The sequence below is a fragment of the Plectropomus leopardus genome, chromosome 17 (assembly GCF_008729295.1).
Source record: "Plectropomus leopardus isolate mb chromosome 17, YSFRI_Pleo_2.0, whole genome shotgun sequence".
Taxonomy (NCBI): Eukaryota; Metazoa; Chordata; class Actinopteri; order Perciformes; family Serranidae; genus Plectropomus; species Plectropomus leopardus.
Window position 1 is genome coordinate 12,531,568 of NC_056479.1, and position 16,115 is coordinate 12,547,682.

General features: G+C 39.9%; 1 protein-coding gene across 4 annotated transcripts in view; it reads right to left on the minus strand.

The window, feature by feature from the left end:
- gpatch8 (G patch domain containing 8) overlaps positions 1 to 14,429 on the minus strand; it is a 34,870-nt gene extending 20,441 nt beyond the window's left edge. The window contains exons 1-3 of one of the 4 annotated variants that reach the window (XM_042505816.1): positions 14,344 to 14,429; positions 9,500 to 9,577; positions 692 to 764 (exon numbers count right to left, since the gene is read on the minus strand). In XM_042505816.1, the coding sequence (XP_042361750.1) occupies positions 692 to 764; positions 9,500 to 9,577; positions 14,344 to 14,388 (196 nt within the window). In that variant the 5' untranslated portion in view covers positions 14,389 to 14,429. Of the gene's footprint in view, positions 1 to 691; positions 7,181 to 8,547; positions 8,584 to 9,499; positions 9,578 to 14,343 lie in introns of those variants that run through there. The other 3 variants (XM_042505817.1, XM_042505818.1, XM_042505819.1) reach the window with 3 other exon arrangements.
- Positions 14,430 to 16,115: the final 1,686 nt, after the last annotated feature.

Below are 16,115 nucleotides of genomic sequence, written 5' to 3' on the forward strand. Positions count from 1 at the left end.
GTTTGTGTTTCCAGAGTCAACCATGTGCTCTCAGTTACTACATGTGCCCCAATAGTGACAACCCATGTCTCAGAAGAGAAACTTCATTTAGCTCCTGTAACCTAGACATAAACCAACTATGTAAGTTGATCAAAAGGTATTTGTATTTAACCAATGGTTCAGAGTTAAATCTGGAGAAGGAACAAGGTCTGCTGGCACATCAGTAATCCCTGAATCCATAACTACTTTCTCTCACAGCTGGTCAGCTAAAACAACTGAAGATGAGCAAAACGGTATCCAAGATGGGTTAAAAAGCCTGCTTTAATCTTAAATGCTGTAAACTAAATGCATAATTGAAAGACAAATAAACACATCCATCTCCCAACCCCCAGGGTCCCTGCCCTCAGTCTTAATCCTTTACAGGGCCTTGGGAACATTCTCCTCCCTCTACAAGTTCGAGGGAACAGCACCATGAGAGCGACAGGAACAACTAGAGTGACGTTTGTTGAAATAAAAATCAATTTTACCCAGCAACAGACACAAAGGGAGAGATCAGAGAAAGAATGTGAAGAAAAAAGAAAATTTGTCGATCCAAAAACCAAAAAAAAACAAAAAAAATGGAAATGTGAGGGGAAAGAAAATGACAAGAGGATGGTGGCTCAAAACCACCAACATACATTGAACATAGGTGTGCAGAAGAGTGAGTCCTTACCCTGCATGGTTTTGCCAAGACCTTGCCCCAACTTCCAGCCATGTTTCTGAAGCAGTCGGTGCCCGATGTTATCCTAGCAGAAAGAACAGAGGAGAAAAAAACCAAAAATATTCCAATAATAAGAGAAGCTTTTCCCCGTTGGGTACTGGTCAAAAAACAAACAAACAAAACAAAATAAATCACTCAGATCACGCTATCATCATCAGCACAACCACCACCACCATCACCATCATCATTATCGTCATCCACATCACCTACAGCATGTAATATCAGTGTCTTCCAGCACAAGGAGTGGTAAGGGTGGTTGGGAGTGGGGTGGGGAGATAGAGGGTGGGAGACTGAGAGGAAGGGTAGATTTTCCACTATGATGATGAGGCTATGTGTAGCCTGTAAACTACAGGATACCCTCCTACAATAGGTGTGCAGTCTTTTTTTAGGTAAAGCAATTGGGCATGAGCATTTCTATAGTTTTTTGGATGATAAAGATAACACATCAAGTCACATCCACTAACTGAGAAGTTAAAGAGGAGTGGGAGGAAGGAGGGGGCAATATATGTATCACACACGCATACATATATGAACCACTACAGAGCAAGATCTTAGTACACAAAGAAAAGTGACACAGAACAGGTATGGAAATCTTGCATTAACAAAACGAAGACCAGAAACTCCAAGCTTGCTGTGATTCCGTAACCATGACAAGGGGGAGCACCATGAAACATAAGCAGCTGTCACAATAAAATACAGCAAGAGGAAGAGACAGAAGTGGAGCTAGTGGGCCTTGGATTACCATTACAAGGCCCAGGGTGGACAGAATATGCACGTGTGAGGGGATATGTGGGTGTGTAGGTGAAGAGAGGAAGACATTGTGTGCATGTAGCCCCATTAGATACACTAGAAACAGCTATTGTGCATGCTTTTGGACACCTCTAGCATCTCTGGTCTGTTATCAGTGTTCTGGTCCCAACCATGTGCACACTTTTGATTTTAAACAACTGTCATACACAAATTTGGGCTATTAGCATACCTCCAATTTGGCCAGTCTCATAGATATCATTAGTATTCATAAATTTGAAAACACACTTTACAGACAACATGACCTTTATCACACTGCAAGGTAGTTTTTAGCTAACACAAGATAAAATAACTGCAGTGGTACACATTTAAGTATTATTTTTTTTGTTTTTAATACTAATGATTGCTATGACATAGGGCTGGATAGTGTTACTCGAAACTTTTAAGGTATTGACAAAAACAACCAATTACCTACTATCAAAACAAATCCAGTCAAACGATACCTATATTTGATCCATTTTTGTGCCAGGGGTCTAATCCCAGACCTCCCCAACTTCCCGCCAGATCAGCAAACCTTCTGTTGCTGCCATCTCCTGCGCTGCACTCTAGATGGCAAACAGTTAGTTCAATGTCTGCCTGGTTAATAAGCACAAGCAAAAACAGCAGCAGCAGCTAACCTCCATCTAAAAGCTGTTTTAACAATCCCACACTAACACCGAAATGGCTCAACAATTTCGTCAAAGCTGTTAATAACTGTTAGGTAACTTTAACCATGTGATGCTTACAGTCAGACCTGTCAGTTGTTGCAGCTACAACCCCTACAGTCTATGGTGTGATGAAATCAACACAATATATTTGTCAGAGCTGTTGTATAAGCATGCCAAAATGCCACCAAAACATTTAAAAGTATAGCTTTTTTCCACTCCACTTTATGGTTATTGAGTAAAAAATATTCTATTGGTATCATTTAGAGAGTACTGGTATCTGTGCTGTTATCCTATTTTTTTTAACAATACCCAGCCCTACTACGCCAAAAGTATACAACAGTATACATGTGAACAAGATCAGGCAAATGATAAAAAATCAAAGAGGCAATAGAGGAATACAAGAACATACACAACAGGAATTCCTAGCACCCTCTGAGGCCAAATGTGCACGTCTGAGACTGTTATATCACTAGTATGGGTCAGCAAGAAAACAAAAACATTAAGTGAAATGCAAGACCGTCCCACCACTACACACTACAGTACATCCTCAAGCACAAATAAACAGGAAACAATGAGATTTCTTAATAAGCAGTGTTTTTTCTGTTGTGATTATAACTATTCCAGGCTTGTCTAACATTCACCAGAGTGCTGCATTCTACCAAAAAATAAAAAAAAAAAACATACAAACCAAACAAAAAGGATATTTATAATCACAAAGAGATTGACATCAACTTTCACAAACAGAAAGTGAAGGGGTTGGAACAAAACAGCATGCAGCTTTTTGTTAAAGAGTTTTTTAACAAAAAGGATCGTCGGTGTTAGTAGCGCACTGTGAATGGTACACATACAGAGGGGTGGGGCGGGCTGTGGGTGGAGGGCGGGTTAACAAAACTCCAACTGTGTTAGTCTCGGGTGAATCAGGCACAGAGAGGAAGGTGATGGCTCAACAGGGCTCAATTAGTTCTCTTAGACAAAAGAGGAGGTCGGGACAGAGGGGGCAGAACAGAGCAGGCTGAGCCATGGTGGAGGTGAGTTTTTGGGGTGGTGGAGGTGAGCTGGGCGTGAATGGGTTAGTGCATGTGAAGGGGGGTGGTAGTCACACACACAGCAGACACTGCATCTCCGCCCCACAAGGTTTTATTTGGGGTACATTTGGCATTTTTGCAACCATTGTTTCAGATCAAACTGTTGCCTTCCTTTGCCCCATTTAATATTTCTGGAATAAAAAAATTCTGTCCGTTTAGTGTGAAATGCTACTACAATTATGACTAGAATAAAGATATCCACTACATGTGGCTGATGTTTGCCTCCCAGGGGAAAGGCTGAACTATTTCACTTCCTCTTTCTGCTGGGGTTTGGTATATTTTTGCCCTCCATTTCACGGATGTATGAGCTGTGCTTACTCGTGTGACAGTCAGATCCTTTCCACTGTGGGATAAGATAAGAAAGGAATCTGTGCTGGGCCTGAACTGGGGACAGTCTGCCTTTATGAACTCATAACTGGGACATTAAAGGCTGCATTAACATGCAATCACCATGTATTAGATGTTCCTGCCTGGCAGCTCCTGGACATGTCACAAGATGCATGGAGATGTCCCTGGTGGACATCTTGTCCCCTGACTTCATTGTGTAGGAAAACACTGCAGAATTTGCTGCAGTGAACACCTCCCCTCCTGCCGACATTGGGTATGCTTCTGTCCCTTACTGCAGTATTATGGTGCAACACTCTGCACATGAACGTTTATATTGATTTGGGGGATTAGCTGATCTATGAGGCTTTGAGCAAGAAGGAAAATAAAATGCACCATAAACTAGCCACCGGAGAGTTACTCCAGATCAGCCTCTAAACAATCCCAGCTAGATGATTTGTTTATTTTTCATCACGAAAGTCAGATAGGTCTGACCAAGGGCTATACAATGATATAGTCTGAAAGCTTAGAGAACATAAGCCTTACCTTAAATTAAACATGTTTCCTCTCACAAAGCTTCCAATTTTTATCTCAGTGAGATTAAAAAATATTAAAAACGAGAAGGGCAGAGTGGATGAGGCACCAGTCACAAGTGCTGACACTAATAAAGAGATTAGTTCAAAATGGGCTCTGCAAAGGTTAGAGGGCGGAGATGAGGCGCAGACTGCATGTTGAACAACAGATGAGTGCACCAAAAGAATAGACAGACAGACGGATGAAAGCAACGACGGCGAGTCCAACAGCAGTGCAAGTGGAGTGAAGGCATTTCCATACGAACCTGGCTTTAAAATACTGGGCTGTCAAAAAAACAGTCACACGTGACACAACGTAAGAAACCGGCCAAACGCTTTCAACTGTAATTCTGCTAGCTTCTCTAAGTTCTTAAAAATGCAAAATCTCTCTCTGCTTTTAAACAAACATAATACTGTATACAAACAGAAAAGGTAGGCATGTCAATAAATCCACCAACTGACTGTTAATACAGAAGAAAGAAAAATAGAAAATGTTATCCAAACAAAAGAGATCTACAAGAGGGAGTGTTTTTTAAAGTGCGCATTGTGCCATCATCGGCACAGTGCATGGCAAAAGATGTGGGTACGGGAAGTGATATGCAGTGGACCCCACCTAGAGACCTCAGAGTGTTTAGGAATCATATTACTATGCAGCCAAATGTATACAGTATGGGTGTGTTCGTGTGTCCCTGTCTGGGTAAAAGAAATTGCTCTGGCAAAGATTACATGCATACTAATAACCTGCTCTCAACAACAGATCTGACATTTGGCATGTTCTGAAAAGAAAACTGAGAGACAGACCCTTTAGGGCTCTGTCTTGCAAAAAGTGGGCTGCTGCAGTTACTCATCATCCTCTCTCGTGTCCATGAGGAATGTCTTTTGGCAAGTGCTGGTGGAGGACAGGGCTTGCTGTCTGCTGCTCCTCATAAACTCCCATAGCTCCCTTGTGTTTGGTGCTATGTACATTCCTGGTCAGATGCTGCAGGTGGGACTAAATGGAAACAACTGGCTCAGTGCATCAAGAGCTAAACGACTAACACAGAAGGCTCCCACTTCCCAGTAAATGAGGTGAAGTGTGCATGTGTCAGACTGAATGTGGGATTGAAAAGTGTGCATGTGTCAGACTGAATGAGGGGGGATTGAAAATTTCATTAACTAAGTGATGGGGGAAATGACAGAGAAGCAGAGTCCAATTCATATAAATGTTTAATAATTTAAAAATACTTACCTCATAATTCTGAAGCCCCAATTGATCAACTGGAAGTTTATCAAAGTGTAGTTAAGTTAAAAACACTGAAGGCCAAAGTTTAAAAGGGTCTCCAACTTTAACACTTCCAATTACCTTTGATTTTAAACTAAGGTGTCAGAGGAATGGTTTTGGCTATTTTCTGGTTGTTTTCTCCACTTGAACTCCATTGCTGACTTTAAAAGGAACATTTGGAGGGCCTCAGCAATGGCCTTAAACTCATCACCCCTGCTGCTCCCTGGATTAAGAGTGGTACTAAATAGAGAGGTTGCAGTGTTGTAAAAATGTGGGCGGGGAGTTTAAAAAGGAGTTTGCTTGACCTTCCCCCTGTGTTGTTCTTCCCACCTTATAGGTAATTAGTAACAGTGACAAACAACTGCGTCACTGGATGTCTGTGATGCAAAAGGCTACACACTTCATGATTAAATAACATTAATACCTAAAATGCCCATTTCAGTTATTTTCCACTTAATGCAACCTCAGACACTGTGTCAGAGATAACTAGTAGTGACTACGATGTGGATACATAATAAACCTTTTACCAAGACAAATCTTCCTGTGGCCTGAATTTATGTGTTTCTTAGACTTCTTGTATGTATGTGTGGTTTCTGTGGCTCTGAGGCTGCCCGCTGCATATCGCTCTCAGACAGGGTCAGGAAGGGGAGGAGGGAGGGGCTGGAAGGGGCAGAGGACGTGGGAGGGATGAGTCTGGGAGGAGAACTGTAGTAGTGATTAGGACAGTGTTGAGATAAAATATTACTGAGTGCTACCAAGTTAACACATGCAATGCAAAAACAATGTTAGAGAATAAAGAGCAAAAGACCAAAGGGGAAAGACAGAAAGAGAAAAAAGATCCCAATAAAGTACCACAGACCTCTAGCTGCCTAAAGATCACACACAATAAGTGGCAGAGGAGGGGCTCCGAGAAGCTGGGCTGAAGCATTCACTAACAGATCCCAGATGTGACACTTGTGGACAACTGCCAGAAGTTTGCACTATGGAAGCAGCCTGTGTACCGAACAACATGGTTATATGCTATATGTAATTCTATGTGTTTTAACACTAAATGTTATGCACTAAACGTTTTTGTCATCCATTTAACTGTACATCACAACTATTTTGAGGCTAAGCAGGTGTACATAAATTTCTGCTGTGAAGCATTTGAATAATATGTTGGTACGTCGCAAACATGTACTGTGCCATTTATATAATTAAAACGCACCTTATGTAACAATAGGTGTCATCAAATCCTCAAAAATGATCTTATGGATTAGCAGCATTAACTGGTGGCAAACTTTCATGGATACCTGATAGAAAATCTGCCACCTTCCTTAGGAATGCAATTTTCAAAAAGAACACAGGTACATCGGGCATGTTAGTATTACTACTGAAGGCAAAGTGACAGTTGACAGCACCGCTGATGTGACCATGTTGCCACAGATGTGTGAGGAGCTGTGTGATGCTGCAGCGCGGCCCTCAGCACCCCTCCACAAATAATAGCGCAGGAGCAAAAGAGCCACTCAAGCAAGCCAGGTGAGCAGGCCACCTTTCTCCCTCTCTTTTCTTCCCCTCCACCACCCACACACAGTGGGATGTTTCTGTGCCTGTGAAAAGTACGTCATACTTTTAACTCAACCAGGATATACAACTTTTAATGTTCTCTTGGCTCACTAGATTCAAGCTATGAAAAACACATGTTCAGGCTACAAATACAGAGTGAGAGATAAGGAAAAACACATGTAAACTGTGATCTTCGTTCAAGACAGACATATGAATATCACCATGGTCAGCTTTGCTGTTTAAAGCAAAGCTGACCATGGTGATATTCATGTCTTGAGCATCAACAAACACGGGCCTGACAACATTCATTTGTAGCCTTCAGAGTTTTTTATTGACATAATGATGGTTATAAATACAGTTTTTTAAAAGTGCCCTGAATATTTAGTCTCACAAAATCTGTGTTTTTAGATTTTCTTAGCAAACTATTATTCAGTTGGTAAAATGATTTATTTATCATGCTAAGAATTTACTTTTTTGTTTTTTTTATTTTTTTCATAATTCAAACATCTAATTGACCTCTGCTGCAATTCAATTCAATTGTTTAAATGTAACTTTCATTGTGGAAAAACGTGCTTTTTCTCAGCTGTGATCTGCAGCTCTATAACTTGCTCCGTTGATTGGTACCAAAAAAACTTCCCCACCCTTTTGTGGCCACAGTTTTTCCCTCGGAGGCTAAAATTTGGAGGTTGCAGATTGCAGGTTGTGAATTCAATTCACTTTTTTAAGCTTTTAATGATTAAACTATTATTAATCATTTACATGTTGGGCTGGGCAATATATTATTATTATATGGTTATCTTGATATGAGATGAGATATTGAATATCATAATATTTGTCATGTATTTGTCTTTTCCTGATTTTAAAGGCTGCATTACAAATAAGTAATATCATTTTCTGAACTTACCAGACCATTCTATTATTTGTCTTTACCCACTTAGTCATAATATTAATATTACTCATGATTATTTATCAAAAATCTCACTGTGTAAATATTTTAAGAAAGCAATCAAACCTACAATATCCTTGCAATACTGTAATACTTGATTTTCTCCATATTACCCAGCCCTATTAACATGACGACTGATACAGCAAAACTGTCGAAAAATTAATTCCAACTGCACCACTATTTTGATCGATACCTGGTTGTTGAACCTCTCTGATTTTAGCTCACAAAGCACATCCATAATGTTGAGGAGAGGTGACCTGACACTGTAGGTAAGAGGAGTTTGGGCCTGCTCACCACAGTGCTTCAGAGACAGAAGGGGGGATGGAGAGAGTGGGAAAGACAGAAAAAAAAAGAGAGCTGCCTGCGCTATTATCTTTGTGCCTCTTCAGCGAAAAATGCAGTCCCAGTTGCACAAGCACCATGCCAGCACAGAATGACAGAGGGTACTGTACACCGAATCACTGTGTAGTAGGGAGGGAGCGATAGAGAAACAGAGGAGGAGAGAGAGAATAGATGTAGAGTGTGACAGGAGTGAAACAGAGAGAGAGAAAAAGACAGTCAGAGAAGCGTTACAAGGACCCTAAAGATAGGAGTAAGAAAGCAGAGCGTGCAAATACAAACCGGGTCATTGCTGCTTAGCTAATAGGGGCCAATTCGCTGCAGGAGAGAAATGTCGAACACCCCAAGTTGTGTACAATAAGATAACTGTCCTATAGACACAAACACTAACACATAAATTCTATAGCTACATAGACACACACTCACTCAAACACAAATGTAGCCATTCACACCATCTTATTTATGTGCGCTCTCTTGTTTGCTAAATGGAGTGGAATAAGCACTGCCTGCTTTTCATTAACAGAAAGACTTGAGCAAAATGCAGTGCAAAATAATCCAATACATAAATGTGAATTCCACCCTAAATCAGGCTGTTTTTAAATCCAAATCTGCTCTAAAACATTTGTTTATTCTTGTTTAAGAGGCTTTTATTTCTAAACACCCCTCTGTATACATTTTAAATCAGTGAATCAAGAGTGGTTAAATAGGTAAATCACCCATACAAATAAAACGAAACTACAGCACTCTGTACAGCAACCTCCCTAAAAGCAGATATGTCCGCAAAAAAATCTTTAAAATGGATGAACAGCTATAATATTAAGAAAACAGCCATTAGGACAGTGCTTTATCCACTCCATGCTTTCAGAGTCATCTCATCTCATTGTGCTAAGATGACTAACAATGACTAATGGAAGACTGATACAAAAAAATCAAATGTTTATCTGTAAGCTGTACATTAAAACAGGAAGATCTAGCATATACATAATCATTTTAACTGTCACACAGGAAATGGAGTAGGCAGAGGACATGGGAAGTGGGAGGGACTTAAAGGGTATTAATGGACATGAGACAAGTGACTCTACAGGTTAGGTGGCGACTGGGTTCAAGAAAACACTGGATGCATCTACATGGACAGAATGAATGGAGTAAAAAGGTGTGGTTCTTATTCCTCCCTGGACCAATCATCCACTCTCACAGCTGGTCCAATGGTGCGGGATGATGGATGCAACCTTACCGATTCGATGGGCTTATCCAGGGACGCCTGCTCCAACTCCAACTGGCCCTCTTCATACTGGTCAAAGTGATTCCCACCCTGTGCGACACATTAGAAAAGCAAATGTTAGAACATATATCATTTTGTTAGTTGATTGGTAGTGAAGCTCAAACAATATGTTCACTGACAGACAAATAATCAGGAACTACCTTAACAAGCAATCAATCAGTTGAATCATTTTTCAAGAAAACTAATAATATCTTTGGGGTTTTGTTGAGTTTTGGTCGGACAAAACAAGCAATGTTAAGACAACTGGAAAAATGCAAATGTATATTTTTCACAAATTTCTGATGTTCTTATAGAACAAAAGAACAATACATTGAAAAAAATAATCATTATGAGCTAACAAAAGTTAGTAATCACAGCCCTAATTGGTTGCAATCACAGAAAGAGTTCAAAAAACAATCCTTCACTAAACACCAGTTTATACCATCGAAATCTGCCTTTTAAACAAAAGACAGTATGTTTACTCTGTTGCTGAACAATGAGACAGCACTGTGAAAGGAGGCGTACCTTCTGCCTGTCATTTGCTCTGAATAATAGTCATTCACAATAAATAATAGTCTAATAATAAAAAGTCTAAAGTAGTTGTATTACTCAGAGCACAAGATAGCATGTTCAAAAAGAGCCAAACTCAGGTTGTGCTGGGTTGATTAAGCTTTGCAAGAAGAGAACATATACATATTTAATTTATATTAAGACAGAGAGAAAGTCTGAGTGAGTGAGAGAGAGAATAACATCACCATAAAGAACAGCATGCTCCATGCACTGGAGCGAAAAAGTACACACAGCAGATATATGTTACGACCAGAAGTATGTGACTGTTAGTCCATTATTCCCTCTTTGCCCATCCCAGTTTCAAGTTCTATTTAAAGGTTCTGTATGCGACATTCAATGCATTAATACAGCAGAAAACCACTGTTTGCTATGTGAAGATATAGTGGAGTAATGGCATCCTGAGCAGAGAATGAAGACACACTACCTTTATGTGTATTGTATCCTGAGCTTCTCTTTCTGTTGTGGTCAGTCAGTCCGGCTATGCTTGCATGTTAGTGCATGTGTGTATCCCACTGGCTAACTCATTGCAACCACTTTGCAATGCGCTCATGCAGGGGTTACCGCGGGTATTGGGACGGGGTTGTCACGGAAGCGTCATACCCATGCTTCGGTTCCCACCTGGTTAACACAATTAGCTCTGCCAGCATTGTTTTACCGTTGTTTAGCACTGAGTCAGTATCATCATGATCCACTCTGAATTCTGCATAGAGCCCCGATACAAGAACCTTCAATTTGAGATGTAGATTATATCTTACATTTCAGTTAGCAAACATTTTGGTTTATTCAAACCTCTGATTGAAAACATTCTTTTCAGAGTTGATTTCCTTTCCTTTATTTCCTGGTAAATGTATTCCAGGAGTGACGGCAATGAAGGATGACTTCGTCCTCAGCTATTTGTTATCTGAATTTGAAACACATCATTACTTACAAAAACTGAGCATTTATGTCTTAAGTATAAGCCCTTCTTGGGACAGAGAGTGAGTAACGGGCTTGCTACCCCTACCAAAAGGCGTGTGTTTATAAAGCAGTTTCTGCACTGAGACAGATGGCTTCCTCTAGAGCAGCAGAGGAGAGACGAAGGTCATTTTTGTGGGTTTGTTTGCTCCTGACCTTCACACAAACAGAAAACAGAAATAGTTCATGGTATTATATTATTTACTAGATACTTGCAGCTACTAGCAGTCGGACAAGTGTGGACAACGAAATCTAATGCAACTAGACATAGAGGATTTATTTCCCATTTCATAAGTTTTTTAGAGAGATGGAAGAGGCACAGCAGAATATTTGCTTGGTATCACTGAGGACTTCTTGCTCCACTGCAAAACATTCGACAGTCTACATAACTGTGCGGCACATGTAACTGTAAAAAGACAATGCTAAAAAGGGCTGGGCTATGCAAGAGGCTTTAACCTTCACAGTCTCTACGGGAATCTGGTTTTGCAGAGATAAGCAACTACTCAAATCAGCCCACAATAATGAGGTGATTTGATGCCACACTGGCAAGGCAAGTCATTAATTCAGATGAAACAGGACCCCTCATCAGCATGAGTGAAGCGGGGGATTATGAGGAGGGGAAATGCAGAGGAAGAGCAAAGGATTTATTTATGAACAAATCGATGGCTCCCTGCTCCTGTCTCTCCTCCTTCCGACTTTCTGCTCAGACCACTCAATGTGCGACCAGGACGACTCCGGTACACAAACAGCTCAGAAATGCTGCATAGTAATGATCTTCGCACTGTCCTCTGATGTACAAGAGTAAATTTCCATTTGTTCTACAACAGGGAAATGGATGCTCCATACTATTTCACATTAGGACACGAGAGAGCTATGGCCACCACCCAGCTCTGTGGATGCTCATAAAGTGCCTGGTGTGTTTCTGCAACTCAAGATCAGCTGCATGCTAAAGCTCCAACAACAACAATGTAAATCAATAGAGCAGGCAGAGCTGTTAGACTGGTTGTGCTGAAGATATTAGGTAGACCATCTGCGGGTGTTTCCTGCGCCGTGTTGCTTGGCAGCAGGCTTTAGTACATGGAGTCAGAGGGAAACTTTCTGAATACTGAGCATATGAATGCCTCCACAGCAGATCTCACACACAGAGCTCCACTGTGCTGAGCCGGAGCTGTCCTCAACAGACTCATTCAGACCACACAGCAATTCAACTCTCACTGACAAAAAGGCAGAATACTGAGTTCCCACTGGGCAGCAACACGGTGGGTTTAAAGCAAAACACACAAGCAATTTCACAAGTAATTACACATGCTTAAACTTGTAATGGGTTTCGTGGCATGTCTGGAAATTTCACCACATCATGCTACAGCAATGATATGACTGACTGCTTCCAACACAAACAGCAATTGTAACAAAGTTTAAAGATTATTCTACAAAACTACAAGACTCACAAAAAACCCTCAAGCACAGCCAGAGCATCAAAATTCAAAACCGCATGCTATATTTTTAATGGGGTCCTCAATGACAGAACAAAAGGCTGTCAGAACAGGTTAAGGACAAGAGGCTGGGTGGAGTTAAAATGAGGCATCTATGCCCTTCCTCTGACCCTGAACATCTTTGTTTATTCAGCAACTGTCCTCCTCCTTTGCAAAGCACTGGAAAACTCACAATGTCATAACAATGGCATAAATTTTCCTAAGATAGGTGCCAATTGTGGCCACCAAATATGTTTACTATGTAGTAGTTATGTCCACATTCACAATACTGTCTATATTTATACAGTACCCTGACACCACAACTTTTCTAATTGGACATGAACTGTGGAAAGATGGTTCCTGGAGGAAATGTTTTGAAACAGTTAGATAAATTACATCTGTACATGACTGGAAACAACAGCCCCCAGGTAAAGCTTGTGACTGTAGTTTGAGGCTTATTCTATTTGATAAAACTACTCCGAAAACACCGCACTGATATTAAGAAAGGAAGGATATTAACACATTGTCTTGCTGCTGAGACAACATGAGTGGCTGAATGACACCTGCATACAGTTACTTATGATGTTCGCTTACTGTTAGTCCATATAACAGCCAACAACAATCATGTCAAACCTGTTAGGGGGCTTTGAAATATGCATCAACACAAAGTATGATGCTGAGGAAATTGTCACGTCATCTGAGGAATAACTGATGTTTGACATAATGTTTATGGCGAGAAAAAAACAAGGTAAAACATCAAATGCAGATTAATCTTATTTTCTCATATCAGTAATGTTGTGTATGGTTTTTACTGGGTGCGGTCTTAGATCACTGATAGGCATGGGAAAGACAAACAGCTCATACATGGGTTTGAAATTCAGCAACTCAGCTCTGTTGCAAAACAGCAACCTGAAATCATGTCATGTCACAAAAATAATGCTATCACTGCGCAGCAGAGACGGATTTATTTGTACAATAAACGGGTAAATTCACAAAAACTGAAGTAAAATAACACCCCCTTGTTATTATCGCGGTGTTTCAGCCTACTTTGTTTTCATTGAAGAATAACAGAAACAAGCATTACAGAAACAAAATCAAGATGTGCCAAATCTGTCTGGCAACGCTACAGCAAAAAGCAACGGAATAGTGTTACTTTTACAAACGCAAAAACAAACGTTATTGACAGTTTTGATAATCAGCTTATTTACGAAAGTGGCCAAGAACACGTTTTGATCTCACGCGATAATTAACGTCATGTCTTGGGTACACAGATATTGAGATAAATTGCTTCTAATATAATTAATTTACTGACCACCACGTAGCTGGCTATAACTAGGTTAATTTCAACGCGCTAACTAGCCGCGGTGATTGTATCGCACTTGTCAAAATGATACAGCCATTTCTTGTTACGTGCTAGCTAGCTACCAATCGTTAGCATATGTCGATAAATAACCAGACTACCCAAGGTCACTAACAAGCTAGTTACGCTTCAATATCTATTTTGAAGTAGCATGGTTAAGAAGGTGGCATAGTGTGCATTACGTTACAGCTCATAACGCATGATAGGAGCCAAATATAGCACGCAACCAAACACTGAGACGCGAGGGAAGTTAAATTCAAAAGAGCCGCAGTGCACTAGCATTATCCGCTAGCGTTAGCTTAGCTAGCTTGCAGTGCTAGCCAGCGACATCTACACCGAAATGCACGGCGCAGTTTGTGATAATTCAAAGCCGCCCGCGGCGTTTTATTCCGTGTCCGCATGCTAAAACACACAGACGTGATAAAATAAACGCAAACACGCGACAGTCGAACACGCATTACCTGGAAATCACGCTCTTCGTTGAACCTAGAAAATCTGTCGGCCATTTTCTGAACAGAGCAGCAGCTTCTCTATCGCTCCGTCTGTGTCCAACAGCAGCGCTGTGCTGATGATGATGATGATGATGTGCCGTGAACAAACGGTTCTGTGAATTGACCTTTCACTAACAATCTCCACCTAGATGTTACAATCTTCCTCTGGGAATGAATTGAGCCTGTATCGGGCTGTAATCTCTGAACAATGCGCACATTCTCTTTATACTTTATACTGAGTGTTATTTGTACACTCCCTGGACAATGTTTTACATATTTCTGCACGAGTACCACTTCTGAAAACTGCGCAGCTCTCTTATTTGTATTCAGATTTATATTGAACATAGGTATTATGTAAAGTTGTTTTTTTTTTTTTTTAATAATTGTATTGTACTTTTCTTCTGATTTGTGTATCTTCGTTTTTACATTTTTTTTTTTTTTTTTTTGTTAATTTTATTTTCTCTTCATGGCATGCACCAATACTCCAAAGCAAAAGCCTTGTATGTGATAACCTACATGGCAATTAATTGAATGTCTGCTCAGAATTATTTTGTGTTTCGGCATCTTAACTTGTTTACAGTCTCTCTAAAAGTACTTTTTTCACTCAGTTGTTTTGGCTGATTTGCTTAATTGCAGATTTGTTTGGAAATTTGCACCAGTCAAGTACAATATCAGAAACTGATGTTAGTACTTCATTATTTTTATGGCCCTGTCTTGAATGAGGGAAATGTTTCAAAATCTACTTTTTAGAACCTTTATTATTATAGTTTTCTAAAGTCAGGACAGCTAAAATGAGTTTTAAAGAAAATAGGAGCCAAATTGTACTTGTTGGCCAGTGGGTGACCAGTGCATTAGCTTGGATGTTATGAGTATAATGGAGTAAATCTCCTATAATATAGATCTATAAACAAAGCTTTTTATATATGTTCTATTTTAAAACATGGGCATCACAGGTGAAACTATGCACAAGATATCCACACATGACATGAAATGACATGATAAGGCCAAATGTTATATGTTTTAGGCCAGCATCCTTTTTGTTTTTTAAAAAAATAGCTACAAGAGCACTTGTTGTCTCTTCTATCATCAGAGCATACTGCAAAATTTTGTCCACTGCTTAGATGAAAGCTGCTTTGTGGAAGAGTCCATCCAATTTGCAGACATGACAAATGCCCAAATTTCTTGTTTTCATATTTTCTGCTCGAAACAAATATTTGCCAGGAGCAAATGGCAGAATGAAATCCACTCTTTTGCTTGCTTTGTTTAAAAAAATGCTTGATTGGTTTGCTTTGAAAATCTTTTGGCTTTTGTATGCATGAGTGTCACGGCAGGAAGATATCCAGGGATTTCACTTGGTATTGAAAAGAGGAAATTACCAGATCATCAATATCTTATTTGGCCTCCATTTACACATGACACAAACCCAGAGCTTCCAGCACATTATGTCAACATTTAAATAAAAACAGAAATCTATTTTTAGTCCATGTTTATGCAATTGTCTATTCATTAGTGATGGGCATACTAAACAAAGGCGGTTTTAAAACTATGATTGTTGTGATACATACATATAGGTTTATCATGTTCTGGTTATGTTTTTTTGGTAGTTGTTAACCTGCACATTTTTTTTAAAGAACTTTAAAAAGTGATCATTGGTTTAACCCCCAAACTGTAAGTACGCCATAATCAAAAGATGCAATAGTGTGAAAAGAAATAGCTGCTGAATTTCAATGTCACAGCCTACA